This window comes from Brachycentrus maculatus, unplaced genomic scaffold (genome assembly GCF_059751285.1).
Source record: "Brachycentrus maculatus isolate JH-2025_06_01 unplaced genomic scaffold, ASM5975128v1 h1tg000491l, whole genome shotgun sequence".
Lineage (NCBI taxonomy): Eukaryota > Metazoa > Arthropoda > Insecta > Trichoptera > Brachycentridae > Brachycentrus > Brachycentrus maculatus.
The window spans coordinates 88,429-114,935 of NW_028281238.1; the positions used below are offsets into that span (position 1 = coordinate 88,429).

General features: G+C 32.4%; 2 protein-coding genes across 2 annotated transcripts in view; both read left to right on the plus strand.

Annotated features, from left to right (window-relative positions):
• The first annotated feature begins 575 nt into the window (after positions 1–575).
• Positions 576–3,924, plus strand: LOC148302017 (uncharacterized). Its single transcript, XM_088272288.1, has 4 exons — positions 576–703; positions 1,337–2,058; positions 2,547–2,757; positions 3,332–3,924. The coding sequence occupies exons 2-4, from the start codon at positions 1,454–1,456 to the stop codon at positions 3,386–3,388; spliced, it is 873 nt and encodes a 290-aa protein (XP_088128414.1). The 5' UTR covers positions 576–703; positions 1,337–1,453; the 3' UTR covers positions 3,389–3,924.
• A 2,127-nt stretch (positions 3,925–6,051) lies between these two features.
• The window catches only part of Stim (stromal interaction molecule), a 103,870-nt gene continuing 83,414 nt past the window's right edge, over positions 6,052–26,507 (plus strand). Inside the window, exons 1-2 of the mRNA XM_088272280.1 lie at positions 6,052–6,454; positions 18,919–19,064. Of these exons, the coding sequence (XP_088128406.1) occupies positions 6,256–6,454; positions 18,919–19,064 (345 nt within the window). The 5' untranslated portion in view covers positions 6,052–6,255. The remainder of the gene's footprint in view (positions 6,455–18,918; positions 19,065–26,507) is intronic.

The window sequence follows — 26,507 nt, forward strand, 5'->3', positions numbered from 1 at the left end:
CCGTAGTGTAATGGTCAGCATGCTCGGCTACCTTACTGGAGGCCCCGGGCTCTTTTCCCAGGGGGGGTCAAATAAATATAAGTGATTTTTTCACTCGTATATTTATTCAATTTTACCTTGGACTGGTACCGGAAGCGGAGGGCTGATCACTTTCCCTTCAACGATCAAGATAACACTGCGTTTATATGATGCAGTGCCCTATGCACCATTGGGGTGCGGATAAGGGTTTGAATGAACGAAATTAATGAAATATTTTTTGCTCGTTAGTTTTACTTTTCACTTGTAGATGAAAACATCTGTTAGTTTTCAAAACTAGTCGAGTGTAATGAAATAAAACTCATTAAGTGGTATTATACAATTGTTATAAGAATATTTGCAAGGACAGAGTGGTGTGGCGCTCTATTCTCTCTGCCTACCCCTGCGGGGAAGCGGCGTGATGGTTAGTTAGTTTTTTTTATACAATTGTTATTTTTTTTAATAACCAGGTAAGTACCCAAAAATAACAGAATGTAGCATTCGTTTAACTGGGCAGGCGTCTAAGCCACAACATTCGTTTGTTTTTACCATAGCAACGGAAAAAATCGATTATTCACCTTTCATAACAATACAATGTAGGTTCTTTTTATTATTAGAGACAGTGCTCTGTCAGTATTTCTTTGTAATCTACGTTTTATATTTTACACACGGCTTGCCATAGTGAGAGGTAAACGATTTACATAATATATCTAAATAAAAAAAATTGCTTCTAAAACATACAGCAAAAATACTTCAGTGATTTTGTTTACTGGATATGTAAAAATATTTCCTAGAATTTTCCACTAAACTCATCATATTCCACTTATCATCTTTGTTTAATACCTGACTTACAAGTGACTCTAAAATCTGGCTACGACTTCATGTTCCTAGTTGGGCTCCAAGTTTTACAGCTTATTTCTACTTGTGAGTGGGTTTTCTCTTTATATTTAAAGCTACTATAAGTTCATGTGATTCTTAAGTGAATATTGTGGGCAAAACACTCGCTATCTCGTAAAAGGTATAAGTTTATACAATTCAATGATTCAAAGTTAGTAATGACGTTACTTAGGTGTATGATTTTCGTTCTATGATTGAACTTGTGAGTTTACATAGGATATGAATTTACTTATGTACATACTAGGTATAAACTATCTTATCTAACACTTATATACTTAACTATCGCTAGGTACGTACACTTAGTTATGTATTAAAACTACACAGTTAGCCATAACCATGAATTTCTTTGTTGTAACCCGAAATATTCATAAACCATAAAACATTTCAAACAAATATCGATAAAAATAACATTCTCTTATTACAGATTGATTTGCGAGCAGATTTTTGCAATCAGATTAAAAATTATCTTTTCGCTATCGAAACTGAGAGCGGACCTGTTACAATTTGTTATCGTGGAGTGGAATGTTCCAGAATAACAAAAATGTCTGTAAAAAGTATAGATATCGCAAACCCTGAGCTCATCGGGGTGAAAGATGACCGTGAACATGGAGACGGGTGCGTCAAAAGACTCAAGAACTCCAGCATTGTAGAAGAAAACAATAATGACATCGATGTTTTAGCGTCGGACTTTTCCAACATGGGAAACATAGCAAAGAGATGCACCGCAAGCCATAGAAAAGTAAACAACGAATCGGGAGATTATAACTACGAGACGAAAGAGGTCAAACCCAAATTTGACGGTGAAAATAATGCCATAAAAGAAAATGGTCGAACGCCACAACAGAAGAAAAAACCTCCGACTGGTCACTCGAGTTTTGAATACGAATACGCGTCGGATGACTTCGAGGAAGATTCAGAAGCGAAAAGCAAAGATAATTCATCCGTTTCTGAATTGAAAGAAAAAGAAACGATTGTGCCAAAAAGTCCGAAGGAACGCGAGAGCAACATTGAAAAATCGAGTATGGAAAATCCGCAGGTACATAAAAATTGCGCAAATGTACCAGGACTTAGAAAGTTCGAACCAAATCAACAAAAATTATATCAAGACTATTCCGTGAGGTCAAATTCAAGATGCAGTTTTAGTAGGTAAGTCATATTAAGCAATGAAATAAATAATTAACTCTTCAGAACTCTCCTTCGTTCTTCTTTCAAGTTAAGAAGTTATTCCCTTGACCCTTATTAACATCGTTGCCTTATAGCCATCGTTGGTTGGATAGGGAAAGATTTTATATCGCAGAGATCCTTTTATTTAGATGTATGCAAGATTCTAACCAGATTATTTTATTCACAACATTTTTGGTTGCTATGGTGAATGTTACACGTGTGTAAAGTGATCACTTACCCAGCCAAGGTAAGCCCTGTAAACACCCAGAATTCCATATTTTCCTTCATCTGTATTGAGATGTCAAAACGTTAAAATAAAAATTGGAGAAACCCAGATTTATGAACAAGAATTTGGACCCAAAAATGATGTTAATTTGTTTTTACTCTGGACTGGGTTTTCGAAATTTTGGATGCATGCGAACTGTTTTTTTTCTTCCTTCCTTTGATTAAGATGACTTTTATTTCCGCAGTGGATCGACGATGAGAAGGCAACGCAAGATCAACATGTCTTTTTCCAATGAACGTTCCATGGAGATCGAAAGGGAGAACAGCATCTTGCTGAGGAAGATACTGAGAAGTCGCAGTTCTAGAAGCAGCACTCCTGGAAGTGACATGTCACGCAATGCCAGCGCGTCGATCATAAGAAGAAGGGAACAAGACAAGATACAGCACGAAAATATGGTGAATATAATTTATTTCCAAGAAACCATCAACAGATCCAATTTTGTATTTTTTTTGCCAATATTACTACTATCACGCAGTTTTCCTACAGTTATAGACAAAGAGGGTGAATCCTACTACTAACCAAGTATAGGGTGTTTTTTGGTAGTATACAAATTCAAATTTCCCGCAAAAAATGATGGTAGCATGTCGCGCCATCTTGTTGAAACCACACCTCTGTCAAATCAATACCATTCAACTAAGGTACAAAGAAATCAGTAATCATGATTCTGTAGCGCTCTCCATTAGCATTCGTAACATTTAACATTCCGGCCGGTACGTTTTTAAAATATATGTGTAAATGATTCTATCTGCCCATAAAGCACACCAAACAGCAGCTGTTTGGTGAGCTGTTTAGTTCACAAACGTTAAATATGATAGACGTACGACGCCATTTGCAAAAATTATAACATCTTCGAATAGATTGATTGATTTTGCGCCACCAATAACGATCAAATTTACCATATCAACTTATTGCGGGAACTAATTTCCATAGATAAAAAATTATAATAAATTTTGTAAATGTTTGTTGCAGATTTTGTTAAGGAAAATTCAAAAAGCCAAGCCTACCCAGGTCAGCATGAGAAAATAACACGGACGAAGATTTGAGGTCACGTTTTAAAAACACTGTTTGTCTACTTTCATATTTTATTATTAAGTTTAGTATTTAAAATCATTTGATAACATCATGTTAATGCAGTGGTTCTTGCTCCGCGAGCTTGTTGCAAGTGCTCTGCGAAATTATGAAAACCAAAATTGAATGTTGGCTCATTTACTGCGCGATTTGAGTAACAAATATAATGGCTAGATGGCAGCACCCTTGCAAAGTGATGTTGTGTGCGCTCACCTCGCAACAGCGGTCAAGATATCTTTGATTCTATATCACCATACTTAGAACCATTGAAAATATCATGGGAGTTATGTGTAGGAATTTATATAGACAGTGTTCCATCAATGGTAGGTTCATTTAAATGATTTGTGACACTTGATTGTGAACTTTGGCTTAGCAGTTTGGATGAAGAAATGAGAGTAGTTATATCAATTATTTATTATTTAAACTTCATGTACAGAAAATAAAAAAGTACATTGGCGGGCTTACTGCCAAAAAGCGATATCTTCCAACCAAAATTATTAGAGATAATATCAATGATTAAAGAAAACACTTCGTTTTTTACCACTTGAGTTTTATTATAGACTACATGTTTCAGAAGTTAAACTTCCATCATTCAGGTCTGTATAATAAATGTCTGTATAATAATTTTACTATACAGACCTGAATGATGGAAGTTTAACTTCTGAAACATGTAGTCTATAATAAAACTCAAGTGGTAAAAAACGAAGTGTTTTCTTTAATCATTGTAACATGTCTTACCACAAAGTTAATGCCGAAACAATAAATAAAATAGACATAATATCGTTGAAATTTCTAAAAGCGGACAGCTCAGGTGCCACATTAAATAATTCCTGCCGCATAAAGTTTCATTGTAGTATTTATGTTTTTAATGTTTTTTTTTAATTATGTACTTTTTAACTTACCTGTTATAATTTATTTTTTTATAAAAGCTATCTTTGTACGTTTTTGGATCTTAGTTTTGGTGTACAGCGAATATTCCTTATGATCAAAAGTGCTCCCCGACTTCAACAAAACTTAACAAAAGGGTTCAGAACAACAAAAGTGCTCCCCGACTTCAAAAGGGTTCAGAACCACTGTGTTAATGAATAAACTTAAATAAATTACAAGAATTAGAGACTTTTTATATGTATATACGAGTATAATCAATAAATATATTGGTATACTAAAACTTGCAACATTGCCTTATTATGTATTACCTCTTATCATGAATTTGTATAAATTAATATAATTGCAAATAATCGTTTGTATCAAAGATATAAGTATTTTTCTACAATGTTCACATATTTATACTTAATTAAAATAAAATGATATGACAATAAATGTATACGTGGTTTTATTTATAACCTATTTTAACAGTTGTAAAAGAAAAATATTTGTTTTTTACCACTCGAGTTATATTTATTTCATAATAACGACTAGTTTCGAAAGCTATGCTTCCATCTTCAATTATAAATATAAACTTTTATTTATATATAGGCCTGAAGATGGAAGCATAGCTTTAGAAACCAGTCGTTAAAAACTCAAGTGGTAAAAAACAAGTGATTTTCATTTACAATTTCATCATGTCTTACCACAAAGTGAATACCGAAACAATAAATAAAGTATTTTAACCTTTCATTCATTCAAACCCTTACCCGCACCCCAATGGTGCATAGGGCACTGCATCATATAAACGCGGTGTTATCCTGATCATTAACACATGAAGGAAAGGCGATCAGCCCTTCGCTTCAGTTTCAGTCCAGGGTAATATTGAATATATTAGAGTGAAAAAAATCACTTACCCCCCCCTGGGAATCGAACCCCCCCTGGGGGCGAACAATGGAGGCGAACATTTTTTTTTTTCAAAAACAGCACTAAATATTATCTCCTCATTGATCTAGCATACTGAGCTTCTTCACTCACGTCATTTGTATATCTTAAAATATATTCCAAATCCTGTAACTATACATATATGGTCATCAATAATAGGTACTACATTAATAATTATTATTCAAGTGTTATTAATGACCAAGTTGAATTATTAAAGTTTAAATATAAATATAAAACACGTATCGAGAACTACAGATGTTCTCATCAATAGGTGAAAATACAAATTGTTAGCGTAGGTAGTAGAGAAACATCAATTAACTAAAAAAAGTAGTCTTCTGCAAGTGTTTTAATTTCATATTTAAATCATCATGTTATTCCACAAAGTTGAAGCAAAATCAATTTATTATACCATTACTGTGTGTATAGTGTAATAAATTTAATGGAGTTCGAAGAAAAATAAAGAAGAAATATTATTTTACGAATCGAAACAGGTATCACAAAATTTATATATTCTTATTGTGTTCTCAGCTTCAAAAACAAATTCAAAACAACTTAAAATGATTTAAAGGCAATTTATTCATAGGCTTGAATATCATAGTATCTACCGAACATGTAAATTTTATTTCTTTGACGAACAGCTAGTCGTTTTCATTTCAAACGTCTTTTGTTTTCGCGGCACAATTGTCGTAATGTGTTCGAGAGAAACGAAAAGAGACGTTGGCTCTGCTCGTTTTTACGAATCCTCGATCGCATGATCGACGGAAACTGACGGAGACGCACGAAGCCGAACGTTTGGCAAGTGATCCGCGGCCAGAGTGGGATAGAAGACGGAACAGGCAGTGCGACAACCTTGGACGTTAAGATTTTTCTAGCTGCGATCAAAAATTTGTCCCGTGAAATTTCGCGTACGGTTATAATGTGTCATCAAAATTAGCAAAAAGTCGAATAATGTGTCTCAGTTGTGTCAAAATTGTGTCAAAGTCGTATTACGTGATAAGTGTTTAGTGGTATTTACAATGCGTTTTAAGGGTGTTTTGTATATGTGTCTTCTCGTAATACATTTTTGTAAGAGTGATAATAATGTGAATAAGGTCGAGGACAGTCGAGATGTCCCCAGAAAGCAGCAGTGGCAGGTCAACGCAGGGTCCGGTGGCCCTAAAAGCACGTACTCACTGCTGAGCGATGCAGTTTCTCACGCCGCATCACACGACTCGAGTAAGTCCGAGAACACTTGGAATTGTTTGTCAGTGACAGCTGTCAATGGGCCGACAATAGCTCGCTAATAATTTAAAAATAACTCGCCAAAAATCCGTTCCGTCTTCCCAAAAAAATCGAGAAAAATTGATTCGCAAAACATCGTTTGAATTAACGATTTCGTAGTTCGAGTGATACTCTCATGTCTCTATTCTATGTCATTTATTTACTGACAAGTCGGCGAATCCACCAATGCCGGCAAATTTCTGAATCATCAATCATTATTAATATTCAATTTGAACGCGAAATGTTGAATGGCGTGTTTCAAATGCACGAGACCGAGTGTTTGTTTTTGGTGTCAATGTCACGAAATACTTTTTCTTATTAAAAGGTTACGTTGCATGGTGTACGGTAATAGTTTATTTATTCCAGTCATTTAACTCGATGCCCTAGGTCGAAATGATATAATTTATTATTGTGTTTATAAACAGCAATGTTTCTTCAATGTTACAATCTCTTCTAGAGCGCAGACTGTATCAGATTGATTTAAATCGTTATTCCAACCATTTACTATTGCACAACTTGATTTTTACAACAATAAAACACTCATTGTTGTTCTAGAAATTGCCTCAAACTAAATTTAAAATACAACATACATTTAAAACATTTAATATGCAATAATAAAACCCAATATAAATTATTATCTCAGTAAATATGATTGGTAATTAACTGTGTTTCTAGTTTTAAACTTTTATAAGTTAAAAAAAAAAACTTTACAACATTTTGAGTGTGTCCACATACTTGTTCACAAATCTGGATTATCTCCAATTACAGGAGGATTTTTCATATTATTTTTTGACATCTCATCAAAGATGAAGAAGAATACGGAAGTCTGGGCATTGACAGGGCTGACGACCGTCATAGGCTGGTTTAAGTGATCACTTTAGACACGTGTAATATTCACCAATTCTACCCAGTATTGACAACCACACTACTCAAATTTTTGGAAGTTCTATATATAATATATGAACCAATTTTGAAACATTGTTCTTGAATCACTAGAACTTCACCAGAGACATCTATTGGTGAGATGAAAAGAAGCTTTTTATTGAGCAGAATCTCTTTTATTAGTGTGTGAGGTTCGAATCCTGGATTATAATCACACACATGAGAAACGCCAGAAAATATCATTTTCATTTTTATCATTTTAGCTTATAATTTGACCAGATAATTTATTTACAACATTTTCAGTGAAATTAGAGAGAAGATACACGTTTTTGATTTTTTTCTGTTAAATCTATGAACTTAAGAACCTAAGTAAACTGTTTTTCAAAACAAAATTATTATTTAAATACACATTTAAAAAATTTAATATGCAATAATAAAACCCAATATAAATTATTATCTTAGCAAATATGATTGGTGACTATGTTTCTAGTTTTTAACTATTTTTAATAAATAAAAAAACAAAAAAAAGGAATGGAAAAATACACGTTTTTGAACTTTTTCTACTAATTCTAAGAATTCTAAGAGTAGTTAAAGTATTTTTTAAAACAAAAATATAATTTACATTTAAAAAATATAAAATGCAATGCAAAAAACCCAATATTAATTAGTATCTCAGTTAATACAATTGGTAATTATTTTACTAGTTTTTAACAATTTTTAATTTAAAAAAAAAACATGAAAAAGAATGAAATGGCATATTTATGAAAATTTTCTATTAAATCTTAAAGATAAAGAGTGTTAGTAACGGTTTTTTACACAAAAATATAATTTAAATACACAAATATATATTTCTCAAATTTTTCATAAGTACGCAATAATAAAACCCAATATAAAATATTATCTTAGCAAATATGATTGACGATTTGTTGTTGAACTATTTTCAGTTTTAAAAATTAACAATTAAGTGTAAAAAAAAAACACATCTTTTAAACCATCTGAAAACATAGACTACAAAAATCACAAAGTTCGCATAGTTGATCCTATCCTTAAGAATAGAGTTTATGTGACACTGTTAATGTAATTTAATAAGGGACTTAAAAAAATAATCTTCATCCAAGGTTCACAATGGAATTCTTACCCAAAATTAATAGCATTATTGGTTTAAAATATTTATCTATTTATTTATTTATTGAACGGCTGAAGCCTTTAAGATAATACATATATACAGTATCTAATACAAAAAAAAAATACATTAATGAATACACTTATAGAGAAACAAAAAGTCTTGTAACAAATAGTCTTATAACATTAAATCATAATTAAAATGAAGCCTTTAAGATAATACATATATACAGTATCTAATACAAAAATAAAAAATACATTAATGAATACACTAATAGAGAAACAAAAAGTCTTGTAACAAACAGTCTTATAACATTAAATCATAATTAAAATGAAGCCTTTAAGATAATACATATATACAGTATCTAATACAAAAATAAAAAATACATTAATGAATACACTAATAGAGAAACAAAAAGTCTTGTAACAAACAGTCTTATAACATTAAATCATAATTAAAATGAAGCCTTTAAGATAATACATATATACAGTATCTAATACAAAAATAAAAAATACATTAATGAATACACTAATAGAGAAACAAAAAGTCTTGTAACAAATAGTCTTATAACAAAATCATAATTAAAAAAATAAAATAACAAGTAGTAAGCACTAGTATATACACGTCTCCTTCAAACACTATCGGCGAGCAGTAAGAGAGAGTGAAACACAACGTTTAAATTTATCCATTATAACATGGAGAAGAAATGCTGATAAAGTACGGATTTCAAGAAGCATAACAATATATTAAATAAATCTATACTTTCAAAAGCATTGGCTAACATGTGAAGCCGCGTTAATCTACAAGTTATATACAAAACACACACACACACACACACTTTTTCATATTCATATTTTGTACATTAAAAGGATTGTTGACTTTGTGGTATGGTAATATAACTCTCCTTATCATTCATACTTCACTTTGTGTGATGCCACTTTGAAAAAACGCTACTTTGTGACCACTGGTTTTGGAATAATCATTCCATCATCAGGTCAAATGTAGACTTGATGATGGAATGATTAGATGGACCTGATGATGGAAGATGGAATGCTGTTTTTAAGAAGTGGTATTACACAATGTAAACGATGAATGATATGGAGAGTGTTAGTGATTATTCACGTTTTCCAATGTAAATTCAATTAAATTAATTCAATAAATAAAATATGGAACATTGATAGATCAAACATTACATTTGTTAATTAAAATAAAAAAATTGTTCAATTAGTTGTCGGGTTGTGGTCCCTTGGTTAGTGTCGCAGACTCTTAAATTAGAGTTTCTCGGTTTGAACCCACTCTACAATAATTTGATACCTATTCCTAGTAAAGAGCCGCTTAGGCTCACAGAAATAGTATGAAATTGAAATATTTGTGTAAATAATAAAAACACAAATATTTCACAATATTTAACAAGATTTTTTGGTAAATAAAGTGTTACATATAAGAGTGAAAAATCACTTTTATTTAACTCATGAATTACATGAAATTATAGTAACTTTAAACATAAAGAGTAAATCCACTCACAAGTAGGCATAGGCTATGAAACTTATTTTTTATTTTATTGAAAGGAAAAACAACAGTTACAATATAAAATAAATCAGAATACAAAAAAAAATCATGAGTACCAATTACAGTTCTTCACAACTATGCATAAGAGAGGTCTATATAAAGGAAGAGACATGAGACAAGGATGGGATAAAGAGAAAAGGAGATGGCAGTGATAGGAAAACAAGAAAAGGAAAGGACAGGGAATAGAATTACCTTTTTAGGTTTATAAGATTTCAAACAATTTAGCTTTAAAGTTTGAAAGATTGGAGTAGAACGTATCACTTTTCTTTTAGTTCAACTCTCTATTTGCTTTCTTTTTATAATTATTATTTCAGTCTTACCACCTTTATATTATCATTAAAATATATATAAAGCTGTATTATAAAAAGAATAAGCATACCCTGCCTACCTCAGAACAGGTATCTCCAAATACCTAGTGAGGATAGGCAGTGTCCAAAAAAAAAAAAAAATAATAAATATATGTTTATATATAAATATGTATAACTTAAGTACAAAATTATATTAAATAATAAACGCTGTTCTGCAGCACTGAACCTGACTTATAAAGTTGAAGCCTGAGTAGGGACATGATAAACGATGTTGCATAAGCCGTTGCTAGATTTCAGAGTCACTTGGACGTTAGGTAATTCAAAAAAAAAACTTTTATTTAATTTGACCCCTTTGAGAATCAAACCCTGGACCATCAGAATGTTAGCCAAATGTGCTAACCACTACACTAAGGAGGCGGTGTTTAAAAATATTTCACACAGTGAATAATGGAAAATAACGGTGGGTAGTAAACGGAATATTTATATTTCGTCTTTTTTAGATTGGTATCAGGACTTGAGAATTTAAACTAGACTGTGGGCGGACAAAGTTCCACAAAATACACTCATCAGTAAAATCCAAAATGTTCAGCATGACACGTCTATCGGTTGTGGAAATGCTGAATTATTTTTAAAAAATAATTCTAAGAAGTATGCATTTAATTACAAATATCAAGTTACCATCTTTACCAAAAAAAAAATTGCAAGAGTATTATCAATACTTAACCCTTTCCGGTTCCCCAAAATTAAAAAAAAAAAAAAAAAATCTAGGTAGACAGTTATATTCCAATTGGAAAAAAATCTTTTGTCCTCTGCTCCACATACTGTTGTAATAGACACGAGTGACAAAAATGTAATCTTGGAATTTAAATAAATAATACTAATGATGAAAAAAATGTGGAATAACATCCGACATGGTACCTAAGAGCAAAAAATTGATGTCGAATGAGATTCCACATTGGACCAGTAAAGGTTAACACTGTCCTTATCATTCATCGTTCACTTTGTGTAATACCACTTTATAAAACACTACCTGTGACTGCCGGTTTCAAAATAATCGTTCTATTATCAGGACTAAAGTGAAATTGTTACAGTCTGACATTTATACAAAACTATATTGCCATATTGAGAGTGCTTTCTTATCATACCACAAAGTTAACACTGCTTTTAATATACAAAATATATCATCAATACTTCAAGCTGTATCTGGCCATACATTGCTATATCACAGTATGGTTAAATGGAAAAAAAGATATGAAATAAAATTTTAATAACCGGAGTGTGTCGTTTAATATATTTTTACGGAGCTAATAAAAGCATGACAGCTAAAATAGCACTAGTGTGTTTTTTATTTATTTATTTAAAAAAAAAAAATATTAATTTGTGTTCTTATTATTTACACAAATATGTCAATTTCATACCATTTCTGTGAGCCAAAGCGGCTCATTTTTAGAAATAGGTATCAAATTGTGGTAGAGTGGGTTCGAACCGAGAAACTCTGACTTAAGAGTCCGCGACACTTATCACGGGACCACATCCCGATAATAATTTTTTTATACAATTTCTACACATTTCTACTTAATACAATCCTTTAATTTCAGTTGCGCTGAGCCTCTCCAAAAAAGAGACTGACCTCTTGTGCTTAGAGAGGGATTTTATTCTTTTTTTGTTGTTGTTTATAGTATCATGTTATATCCTTATTATCCTACTTTCAAACAGACTTCTAATATTGTCGCTTTGCAGGTTATTCTAAAAAAAAGATATTATGGGCCTGATTCATTTCGGTATTAAACATGAATTTGGACTTAAACACTTGAGTAAAAAAGGTCAAATCGATAAAGCACACTCTTCTCTACAATGTTTAAGCATAAAATTCCACTTATTACTCGAAAGTTTCAATTTGTGAGTTTTATTTGTAAATACGTTGCCAGAAATGTCAATGCCGTAAAACACTCATAAACTCTTTACCCGATTTCCCCATACTACATACGGCCAAGAAAATAGGCCATTGGGGATTTGTCGGTACCTACCACATACAACCAAAAAAATATGCCTTTATAGTTTTGCCTGTATCACATACAGCCAAGAAAATGGGCCTTTGTGGAGTTGCCCATATCATATACAGCTAAAAAAAATGGGCCTTTGTGGATTTGCCCGTACCACATACAACCAAAAAAATGGGCCTTTATAGATTTGCCCGTATCACATACAGCCAAAAAAATGGGCCTTTGCGGATTTGCCCCTACCACATACAACTAAAAAAATGGGCCTTTGCGGATTTCACTTTACTTGATAAGGGCACCACGGCTAAGCAATTGGTCAAACTGCTTTTACCATATTATTTTTATGAGGTAGTTAAATGTATATGGTTTATGTGTATGGAATGTAGTGGACTCTGTTGCCCAATGTCAGTATTATTTCGGTATATGTTGAATTAAAAAATATGAAAAAATTAATAGTTATGGTCCATAAAACCAATATAAATGAAATATTTGATTTTGAAAACGAAATACTAGATGTAAAACCTTTGTGTCTCTAACATTCAATATTTTTTTTATTAAAAATGGATAATATTGTTATTTAATGCCTTGCAATAATACAACGCCTCTAAAGTGTAGTGGCTAGCGCGCTAGGCTACTATGCTGGGTCCCATGTTCGATTCCCATAAGTGTCAAAATAAATATAAGTGATTTTTCAATCTAATATTTATTTAATATGACTGGACTGGTAACTGAAATGGAAGGCTAATCTCCTTTCCTTTGCGTATTTAACGATCAAGATATCACTGCCTCTATACAATGAAGAGCCCTATGTACCATTGGGTGCGGATAAGGGTTAGCACAATGAAATAATGCATTTTTTTTCTATGTTAACCCTTTTTTAAAAAAAAAAAAATATATATATATATATATATATATATATATATATATATATATATATATATATATATATATATATATATATATATATATATATATATATATATAATGGTGTTGCAAATATATTTTATATGCAACGCCATTATATATTTTAAAAAAAATGGTTAGCATAGAAAAAAAATGCATTATTTCATTATCAGCAATTTAAAAAATAATAATATAAAATATAAAACCCTTATCCGCACCCCAATCGTGCAAAGGGCACTGTGTCATATAAACGCAGTGTTATCTTGATTGTTTACACATGAAGGAAGGGTGATCAGCCCTCCGCTTCAGGTACCAGTCCATGGTAATATTGAATAAATATTACAGTGAAAAAATCACTTATATTTATTTTACCCCCCTTGGGAATCGAACCAGGGACCTCCAGAATGGTAGCCGAGTGTGCTGACCATTACACTACGGAGGCGGACAATACCTGCCCTTTTTCTAAATAAAACCTTCATTAAAACTTATCAGATAGAAGGTTAAACAAAAAAATCACATCTTTATTCCATCCACATTAATATACTAAGAGGATAGGTAGAAATGTAAATATTGACTTGTTTGTAAATAAGACCAGTGAGGTTCGTAAGAACAGTGTCAGTACTATTAAGTAAACTACAAATACCATTTATTTAACACACTGTATATTTACGACACTGTAAACATCACAGTTTGAAGAAGCTTTTGAGTATGATGTACTTAAAGATTAAAAGATTTGATGTTATTATATTTATATAGTGGTATTAAACGAGGGTTATAAATCATTTATCTCACATCAGTTTCAAAATTTAATGATTTATATTTGAAACTGTGGTTTTGCACTCAAATTTCAAGTTAAGTTACTGCAAGTATATTTGAATGCATGTCAAACAAAACAGTTATCATCATTAATAATTAAAAAAAAACATTATAATTACAAGGGTCAGTCAAAAATTTATAATTCCTATTTTTTTTTCAAAAACGCCAAACGTATATTAACTTAACTAGTACATAATAATAATTTTCTTCAGTAAAAATTTGCTTCACCGTTATTTGATTAGAGAAAAGAAGTTTGTGTAAATGATTTAGCAAACAAACGTGTTTTTTTTCTTCTTTTCTAAAGATCATCTCACTCTCGCTGCTTCTAACATCTAGTGGAAAAGCATTTCATGCCGTCGGTCCCGCAATAGTATAGGCACACTCGCCAAATTAAGTGCGCTAGTCGCGAGTTGGTAAGATCACTTTACCCGTAGCAGTTATTGTTGCCGATCAAAGTGTGAGACGTCTATCGACCAATTTGTCTGGAATGCACAGCTCTTTTAGATACTCTGGAGCCGTATTATGTATTGATTAATAAATTAGTAGACAGAGTTTATAATTCGGGAAAGCGTAACTAGTGCAGTTGGCAAAGTAGTAGGGTGATGTGACTGAATTTAAAAATTCCAAAAACAGACGGAAATATTAAAACTGTTATTTTCACTTCGACACTCTTCTTCTGCTCCTTATCCCCACCATATGGTGCATAAGGCACCACATTAAATTGATACAATCTTAACTTTATAATTAATTATATGATTGAAAGGTGATCAGTCCTTAACTTCAAGGACAATCCAGGGTAATATTAACAAATTGTGTGCGTTGAACACGGCTCCTGTGTTCATATAAATATTTGGAGCCATGTTGAGTAAAGATAAGGATTCGTAGCTGGTTTTATGTGTTTTGAAAACGTGAAGGAATACACTTATTTATGACATTTAAATAGAAAGTAGAATTTGATTTTGAACACAGTTATGGGTTTTTAAAAAATTTGCAAATTATGACATTATTTTATACGCATTGAACGTGTAAAACTGATCACAGATACAAGCAGTGGCGTGCACAGAGTTTTTAATTAAGGTAGGCAGTAGGGTTGGATAAGGATAAGGTATAATAGTAGGCACTGGTCGTATTTCTATATGGAACGCAAGTAATCCAGGGTTGGCACTACTTTTCTGCCTATATATTGTACAATGCATGCCTCTGGATACAAGTAGTATTTTTTATTTATTTATTTCTGGATTTCAATTGTAATATTCTTATTTTTCATATATCGCTCACTCTTTTCAAGAACTTCATAAATCAAAAAACTTGATTTTTCAGGAGAATGTTTTTAATTTTAAATATATATTACAATGTATCAAAAATAAATATCAAGCCACTTATTGAACTTTTTACTGTGCAATAGATCTTTTTAGGTAAAACCTGAAGTTTTTTTCTCCATTTGAAAAATATTTAGTATATTTAAAAAAACAATTAAACAATACCTTTTCTTCAAAATGCAAAAACAACACTTTCTGCCCTGTAGTGGGTAAATATTAAGTTAAAAATATGCCTCTTTTGCTGGGATTTAGTACATTTTCTGGCCATTCCGAAAACATGCACAACTGAAAATTGATGATTTTAAATTTATGACGTTTTTGAAAGGAGTGAGCGATATTACAACATGGGTTCTCAAAAATTTGCACCCCATGACATTGTTTTATATCATTGAATGTATTTAATAAATATTATAGTATTTTTTACAACTTTATTTCCAATATTCTCTTTGGAATTGTTGAATTTGTTATTTGAAGTAACTGATCATATTGTATAATTAGCATGATCGTAGCTGATCAAAAAAAGATATTTTGTTACGTCATTATTTAAACAGATGATGTCGATTTTCAGTATAAATAATGAGCCATGTTTTAAGCGAAAATGCAATAACACTATCCCGTTTCAAGAAATTATATTTTGTCTGAGTATCGCAAAGTCATACATTTTTCATTGATAGTCCATACTAGACACATTTGTGTTGTATCACAGATGTGTTTAAGCCAAAGTCAAGGAATGAATGGCCTCCTTCTATCTCTATCTCTAAGTGCATATCGTTCCTTCATCATTCATTTATGCACTCATTTTTAAAGTACATTTTTCTTGATTTTTATAATAAAATTTATTTCAGTATTTAAAACTGTTTAATTTTTATGCAGAGTGTAATATATAATACATAAGACATGGTTTTACAAAATATCAAACTAAACAAAAAATAAATAAAAAATAATTATCTTTTTACCAGTTTATTTAAAAAAAAGTATGTATGTATATGTAAAATATTTTTATATATCGGTGATATTAAAGATTACAAACATTACTTAAAACATTAATAAAACATGATTTATATATTAACGACTAAAGTATTATTAAAAAAGCTGTACTCGTAAAATGAAAATTAAAACTCAAATATGCTAAGGAGTGATCGCATATTGAGACAATGATATTATGAACGAATTATGTAAAACCTTTATTTTTATTAAGATGGAATTTTTAAAAAATCAAAATTTAATTGGACATATTGAGACTATATTATTTATTGATTTGGCATTAACTTTGTGGAATCACATGATAATTCAAACATAAAAATTCAACACTAGTATAAGACACACTTTGGACGGGTGTTTTTTCTGCCTGCGGACGACTGGCGACGGGATTTGATAATTATGTACATATAGTTAAGACCTTAACAAAGAGATTTGTACATAATATTTATTTTTAAACGTTAAATAATTCCTTTTTTTCTGCCTTTGAAATGAGGCTGGCGCAGAAGGTAAAAATACCCTTCCCGTCCTTAAGCTTCAATCGACCAAACTGGTTGAAATACCTTTCCTGTCCTTAGTGTGTTAATAGCATATGTAAGGATTATTTTGGCGATTAGTTGTTTGACTGTCGTGAGATGTAATTTGTTGAAATTTCCTCTGTGGATCTATCTTTAAGTATAATTTTCATGATTGCTTTTTGTGCAACTTTAACGGTATTTAATGGTGCTTTGCCCCAACCAATAATCTCATACTGTAGAATAGACTGGCATAAAGCGTTGTAAATTTTCACAAACTCTTTTCTATGTAGGATCTTTCAATTCAATTCAATTTCAATTCAATTTCAATTCAATTTATTCAATAATTAATATATACATTACAAACAAACATTTAAGGCGTATACATTAAAAACAAATTAAAAATTACGCAAGAAGACTCTTGTTAAATGTGTAGAAGAATCTCGCTTCGGAAAACTCCTTCGGACACATGGAACAGACCAATATCCAATGTGATATTGTTCAACATAGCGGTAGCTCTTCCTACAGGCATAACAATCGGCAGGTTGGTCCTGTGTATAGGAATGTGAAACAATCTATGCCGACGCTGTCTTAGGTAACTATCGGGAACATACAGTTGTTACGTTATGTTACGTATTGTTTTAAAAATGTAAGTCATTTATGGATTACTTGAGTTGAAAATAACATGAAAAAGAAAGAAATCGATAAAAATATTAGCTTCCTTTGTTCTCATTGATGTGTTTACACATGGCTAGTGTTTACTTTACAATAAAACTGAAGTTTATGAATCTAAATTGTGTTGGCTTAAGATAACTTTTATGAGCTTCAGTTGCAATAACATTTTATCACGAAAATGAAATAAATAATTGCAATAACTCAACAAATTTTATCCAACTAACTACTTAATTAACCATCATGCTGCTTCACCGCAGGGGTAGGCATAGGGAATAGAATGCCACACCAATCTGTCTGCAAGAAAAAGTTGTTTTAATGATGCCATTTTTCAATTCAGTAAGGTTTAAGGCTTAGATCTGGAATGTTCAAATTAAAATGCAATCGACTAGGCGCTAGACGTCTTTCCGCACTCAATTAAAAAAAACATATGTATATTGGGATTAGACTTTTTCTTAGAATATGTTGTGGGGATACTTGCAAAAAACCTCAACTCTAAAATATGTAATTTTGACTTAATGATGTATATTATAATGTTTCTATAAACATTCTATAAACTGGCAAAATACACTATGTAGTTTGAAATGTCATATTACTGTGGTTTAAAAAGTAAATTTAATTTTGAGTTTAATAGCGGGTATTTTATTCAGGATTAGCTTTAAATAACAGGGATTACAGGGATTTTTGAGTTAACGTTTTTTGCCAGAATACCCACGATATATTTTTAAAAAATATTACTATTATAAATATACTTTTTTAAACTCCTTTCCTTTAAAAAAACTTTTCTTTTCAAAATTTATTTATAAGAAAAATTTATTTTTTCAATACAGTTTTAAGCAAAATATTAAATGAAGTCAAATGTTTATTTATTTTTTAAAACTTAATGTACAGAAAATAAATAAGTACATTGGCGGGCTTATTGCTTAAAAGCAATATCTTCCAACCAACCAAAAATGTTTCATTTTTTTCATTTAAACCCTTATCCTCACCCCAATGGTGCATAGGGCACTGCATCATATAAACATTGTTGAAACATATCTTGATTGTTAACACATGAAGGAAAGGTGATCAGCCCTCCGCTTCCGGTACCAGTCCAAGGTAATATCGAATGAATATAGGAGCGAAAAAATCACTTACATTTATTTGACCCCCCTGGGAATCGAACCCGGGACCTCCAGTACGGTAACCGAGCGTGCTGACCATTACAGTACGGAGGCGGACCAAAAATGTTACCTGGGCTTAAAGAAAATTAAGTGGCGAACTATCATATATTGGGTCTTAATGAGGATGAAAAGCAGTCCTGCTGCCGCCATTTCATGGTTTCGTTGTTACAGATGGCTCCGGGTGTGGCGAGGACATGGTGTGCCTCGAGAAGAGCCTATCGGACTCGGATCGGCAGGGCCTGGAAGCCATCCAACTCCTGCATCAGCAGCTCGACGATGATGCCAACGGCAATGTGGACGTCGCCGAATCTGATGATGTGAGTATAATTTTTATATAAAAACTTCAACCTTCCACAACCCGACACATTCTTAATTTTCCTCTTCAAACTCTTGTGCCTTCGACTACAAACAGTTATGGGTAGAAAGAAATATTGTAAAATAAATATGTATATAAAAATATCTTCTTTAAACCCTTATCCACACCCCAGTGGTGCATAGGGCACTGCATCATATAAACGCAGTGTTATCTTGATCGTTAATACACGAAGGAAAGGTTATCAGCCCTCTGCTTCAGGTACCCGTCCAGTGTAATATTGAATAAATTTTACAGTGAAAAAAATCACTTACATTTATTCGACCCCCCCTGGGAATCGAATCCGGGACCTTCAGAACGGTAGCCGAGCGTGCTGACCATCACTCTTACATTAAGTTTGTCACACGTTCGTCTGAGTGATCGCATTTCAACTAGAGTCAGTCTATTTTCATCTTTCTTTTTCCGACTCTTTTCCTCACTTCCATGTATTAGGATTGGTATCAGGACTCCGTTGTGCACTGCTTGTTTACATTTGACTATACAGACATTCTATCTGAATATATTTTAAAGTATGTTGAGGGATCTGAAAATATGTCTAAATAAACATACTGTGTGCATATGTAAAATCGAGTTTCATTTTTTTTTATTACAAAATATTCCTTCACACATTTACGAGTGATTTCTCTCTTATTATTTATATGTGAAGCAATAACTCTGATTTTCCATATTATAATTAAAATATAAATTTGTTTTAAAATCAATATAAATCAGCCTTGATTAAGAAGCGGTTAGCTTTGATACCGGTAGAATTAAGTAATAATAAAATATTTATACTGATTTTAAAACAAAGTTTTATTTGAATTATATAGATATCTCTCTTCTCCAAAAATATAACTCTCAATGCAACATATGTTTAGATTCTTATAATAATTATTTACAAGGTTTTTTTTTAAAGTTCATTGCTTCCCGCAGTTGGTTTAATCTGGAATTCACATATGTCATTTTAAAAATATAAATCTTTCTGAAAAGTATGAAGGTTAGTATACTGGATTGGAATGCAAGGTCAAATGTGAATTGTAGAATAGATCCGACGGGTGTTGGGATCCTTCCGGAAAGTTGTTTTTTGTGAATGAAGTCAATTAATTATTGTAGGTCCAGTTTTTAGTGATCATGTGATTTTTCTTCTGCTTTTCAATGTCTGGGAGCGCTTTGCGACATGTATTGTCAGGGTTTCTGAAATGCTAAAAATTTTCTTTACTTTTTTGTTTTGTATGTTTTTTTATTATCTTTTTATAATATTAATTTTGATATTGTTTAAAATGAAAATGCTTAACATAAAAAATAGGTTATCATAAATAAATATTTAGCTCCCTATAATATGCTATGCGATTTCATGGTAAGAAATATTTGTCAATTATTCACAAAAAAGTTATGAAATCACGGAAAATACAACAAAAAAAATGGAAAATAAGCACATTTATTGTCGTAGTATTTTTTTTGGTAGTGATTAATATTGAGTTGTAAACATTTTTGTTGTGCTTTATTTTTTTTAGTTTTAATAGAATCATTTATTTTATTTATTATATCTTAGAAAAAATGTAAAAGCAATGAAGATGAGAATATGAAATTCCTGTATTACAGGACTTGAGGTTTGTCATTTGCTGGTTTTAAACGATCACATTATTTGCTATATGACATTCACTATCTTATCCATGATGAATAGCCATAACTAAAGTTTTGAATGTTAAAAACGTAAACATACATTTATATGTAAAACAAAAATAGAAACTGTCTATTTTTGTTTTGTTGAATACTGTATACATTACAATACGAAATGTGCTCTCAAATATTTATATTATGACCTGACTCAATTTTGTTTGTGGTCGCTTGTTTTTATCTATAAATAAATCATTCTGTAAAAAGAGATAAGCATATTACACAATGGTGTTACAGTATTTGGCAAACAACTCCACTTGTAACTTGAAGCCATCTCAAATACACTTTCTTGCGTTTCCTCTCCCCTTTGGTTTGTGATTCTAGAGCAGCGATTGGAGGTACCAAACCTCACCAGTTTCATATGCACATTCACTGAATCCTTAACTTTTAGATGCTCATGGGTCCCGTGCAATAAGAGAAGCGCCCTCCCCAAGCATTTTATTATCAAAATAAAAATAAAAAACCATATCCGCTCCCTAGGTGGAGCATTTGGATCCACTAACTGTCTCCAGGCTTTTCTGTCGGCTGCCAGCTCCCTTGCATCCTTCCGGGTCCGATCCGCGTCCCGAAGTTCTGACGAGAACTGATCGTCCTGGGCGGCGCGAACCTGATGCCTTGTAAAAGAAACAAGCTTGATTAAGGCTCTCAGGAGGCATGCGGAGTACATGGCCAAGCCAACTGAATCGCCTTTTCTTGACGACAGTTGTGACCAAGATTTGCTGCGTCCTACGCCTTATCTCTTCATTCCTCACAAAGTCAAACCACCGCACGCCTAAAATTCTCCGCAGACACCTATTCTCAAAGCTTAGTACACGGCTGCTCTGGGCTCTTGTAAGGTGCCATGTCTCACAGCCGTATAAGAGAACAGGAGCAATGTAGGCATTGTATAGGCGGCATTTGGTCTTCACCGAGTATAAATCCGATCTCCAGACAGCCTTCATACTGTTAAATGCGGACCCAGCGAGTCCTAATCGCACTTCCAGTTCCTTTTAAAGGCTGCCATTTAAAAAAAAATTGTTTAAGGTATAAAAATAATTATATCTCTAAAACTAGTCGTCCTATTTAGGTAAAATAAAAAAAATAATAATAATAAAACCCTTATCCGCACCCCAATGGTGCATAGGGCACTACGTCATATAAACGCAGTGTTATCTTGATCATTTACACATGAAAGAAAGGTGATCAGCACTCCGCTTCAGGTACCAGTCCAGGGTAATATTGAATAAATATGACAGTGAAAAAATCACTTATATTTATTTTACCCCCCTTGGGAATCAAACCCGGGACCTCCAGAACGGTAGCCGAGCGTGCTGACCATTACACTACGGAGGCATATCTCTAAAACTAGTCGTCCTATTTAGGTAAAATAAAAAGCATTATCAAAACAAAATATTGTTTATAATTTACTGTAATAAAGCAGCTTTGTTTTATTACGGCCCGCTTATAAAACACAACGCATCTTCCAAGAGACAACCTTGTAATGCAGGTATAAACACTAATACTACGCATCATGACTAAAATATTTATTTATTTAAGCTTCATGCACAAAAAAGAAATAACTACATTGGCGGGCTTATTACTAAAAGGCAATATCTTCCAACCAACCAAAAACAGACTAGTGATATTGATCAAAACGCTTGAGACCATATATAGCTGTTTGCAAACAGAAGGTAGATAGTACTTGAACATTTTAAAAAACATAAATTAAAAATTGATGATAATAAGTAATTGTTATTTATATTATTAATATATATCATAGAACGGGGCTACTTGAACTTTGATGTGTTACTTGAGCCCAGTACAAAACAAAAATTTAGATGGTGGTATCGATCGAAGTATCGTGACAATAAGTGTCAACTATCAGGGAAACAATGAATCATGGCGATACTTTCATTATTGTCGACCAAATACAGATTTAATTTTTTTTTGTACTGGGCTCAAGTAACACATCAAAGTTCAAGTAGCCCCGTTTTACGGTACGCCTTAAATGTAAGTTTGTCATGTATATATTAATTATTTAACAAATTCAATTGTTTGGAATTGAAAATGAAGGTCTCAATATTTAAACACACTCGAAATGTTTTTTAAGAGAAATATTTATGTTTTTCTTATTTACAAAAATACTTCAATTTCATACTATTTCTGTGAGCCTATGCGGCTCATCATTAGAAATAGGTATCAAATTGTGATAGAGTGGGTTCGAACCCAGAACACTCGAAATATTTTTTTAAATAATATAAAGAGAAATATTTATATTATTTTTTGACATCTCATCAAAGATGAAGAAGAATATGGAAGTCTGAGCATTTACGGGGCTGACGACCGTCATAGGCTGGTTTAAGTGATCACTTTACACACGTGTAACATTCACCAGACTTCCATATTCTTCTTCATCTGTGATGAGATGTCAAAAAATAATATGAAAATAACTCCTGTAATTGGAGATAATCCAGATTTTGTGAACAAGTATTTGGACACACTCAAAATGTTGTAAAGAAATATTTATGTTTTTATTATTTACAAAAATACTTCAAGTTCATACTATTTCTGTGAGCCTAAGTGGCTCATTATTGAAAATACGTATCTAATTGTGGTAGAGTGGGTTCGAACCCAGAAGCTCTGACTCGAGAGTCCGCAACGATAACCACAGGACCACAACCCGACACATATTGTGAAGTTTTCTAGGATTTCTGTAAATCACGGGAAACATTCCATTTGTAAGATCTTACTGTGAATTTTAAAATGGATCTCCATTTCCTAGAATTACTTATAATGTCACCGATTGCTATTTCTGTTTCATGGCTAACTGATCAGTGTTGTATTAGAAACGGGACATGTAGCGGAATCGACGGCAGAGTCATTCGGAGATCTAAGATTAATCATTTTGGCAACAGCAGAGGAATAATATAATTTATTGTACATTGGCATGTCCGTATTTGTGAATCATTATGATTATTTCGGTGTATAAAATAGTAGAGTTCCACCTAGTCATTTATTTATATATTTTTATTTTACACTCATTTATCTCATGACACTGTATCTTCTTCCTGGATACATACCAGCTTATTGTCCTTGTAGACTGCTGGGGTCAGCTCTCCTCGTCCTCAGGTTGTAGGTCCTTCTGTCCTGGACAATGTCACCTAGGCCATGCCTTCGAATCATGTTATCTTTCTGCATCACCCGTGAATTCCTTGGTCTTCCTCTAGATAACTTTCGAGGAAGATCCATCATTATCTCATGTTACTGTATGTTCTGAGATAAATGATATGTGTAAGAAATATATGTCATGAGATTAATGATATATGCCTTCTTCAAAACCCTCATCCACACCAGATGGTGCATAGGGCACTGAATCATATAAGCGCGGTGTTAACTTGATCAGGATTGAAAGGTGGTCAGCCGTCCGCTTCAGGGACCTCCAGAACGGAAGCCGTGCTGACCATTACACTACGGAGGCGGATATGTACATTGAAGGACTTATTGCTAAAAAGCAACATCTTCCTACCAACCAAAAACAGACTAGTGATATTGGTCAAAACGTTTGATATGTTAAAAAAAACTATTAAAACATTAAGACAAAAAAAGATAAAAAATAGTGGGAGTGTGTGTGTGAGGAAGGGAGTAAAAGGGTAAGGGTATGGTATAAAAAGTAGAATTTTCAGGAAGGAAAAGGAAAGGAGAGGAATTCATGAGAGTGGTTAAGAAGATTTAAGACAGTAGATAAATTTAAATGAAGGTATACCAAAGTTTTTTTTTTTTTTTAAATAATAAGTCTACCCAATCCCCTCCCTACAGATATCCATCTCATCCTGGCGAGCAGGAACCCAATTAAGTACAGACTTTTAGTTGTTTTTTTTTAATTGAATGGAATAAATTTATAGTTTAATAATAAGTCTATCATATTTTATAATTAAGTAACAATATTCAATTAACTTGACATTGGCAAAAGCAATGTATTTACAACATTTTGAGTGTGTCCAAACACTTGTTCACAAAATCTGGATTATCTCCAATTACAGGAGTTATTTTCATATTATTTTTTTGACATCTCATCAAAGATGAAGAAGAATATGGAAGTCTGGGCATTTACGGGGCTAACGACCGTCATAGGCTGGTTTAAGTGATCACTTTACACACGTGTAACATTCACCAATTCTACCCATTATTGACAACCACACTACTCAAATTCTCGGAAGTTCTATATATATGAACCAATTTAGAAACCTTGTTCATGAATCACTAGAACTTCACTAGAGACATCTATTGGTGAGATGTCAAAAAAATAATAAGCAATGTATTTCATATGCAACGCCACTCTATATTTAAAAAAAAAGTCTACCCAAAAAATTATACAAAAGTAATGGCAATGAAGCTAATTCAAGAGTGTATAACTAACAACCTGTTTGCCTACCAAATGGAGATAATCTGCATAATATTTGCTTTGTATTACTTCCCTTATCACAGAATGTGAGTTTGGTATTAACGCAAGTACAGGTAACTGTGCGGTACGTACATTAATTACGCTTATCTATATTGGCTGTATGTGTAAATGTTTGTACAAGTCATTTCTGTAACACGGGTAGCGATATTCCTTAACCTTAGATTACGGGACTTGTTTCGATGTACCTTAATACGGGACTTTAGTAAAATGTACGACGATAAGAAAAACTCATAATTTACCATGTTTACTAAAATGCTTGGGATATCCTGGAGAGACCACATCTCCAACGACGAGGTTCTACGATTGATCAAGGAAAGGAAGCACCTACTCGCGACTCCAAAAGACGCGCCGAATGGATCAGCCACATGCTAAGACAAGAGGCTTTCCTGCACCAAATAATAGAGGAGACGATCGAGGGAATAAACGCCAGAGGACGCCCACGCCGCGAATACCTAAGCGACTTATACGAAGACATGGGCCGCTCGACATATGAGAAGCTGAAGAGGACTTTCGAAAATAGGCGAGAATGACGAAAGAGATGTCATCTGTTGCTACAGACCAATCCGCAGGATTGAGACCAAGAGAGAGAGTTTAATAAAAACATTCAAGAATAATTTTACAACATTTTGTGAATGTCCAATTACTTGTTCACAAATTTGGATTATCTCCAATAAAAGTTATTTTTTACATTTATTTAACATCTCAACATAGATGAAGAAGAATATGGAAGTCTGGGTATTTAAAGGGATTGTGACTTGTTATAAGCTGGTTGAGTGATCACTTTATACATTCACCAATTTGTGTGGTTGCCAAATTTTTGGAACTTAGGATATATTAATCAAACTCGTAACACAGAAAGAGTCTCTGCTTAATAAAAGCTTTTCTCATTCGAACATAGAGGGTTGTTGTGAACTCGCACATACTACGTTACGAGTTTGATCAATATATCTAGGAGTTCCAAAAATTGAGTAGTGTGGTCATATATGTTCTGAGATAAATGATATGTGTGGTAATAGTAGTATAGTAGTAATAATAGTGATAGTAACGTGGAATCATGGGTAGAATTGGTGAACCAAGCCCATGACGGTCGTAAGCCCTGTAAATTTCCAGACTTCCATATTCTTCTTCATCTATTTTGAGATGTCCACAATTTGTAAAATATTAGTATAAAGTTATGATACATGCTAATTGTCACGATATATATATATTTTTTTTAAATAAGAGAAATATTTGTGTTTTTATTATTTACATAAATATTTCAATTTCATACTATTTCTGTGAGCCTAAGCG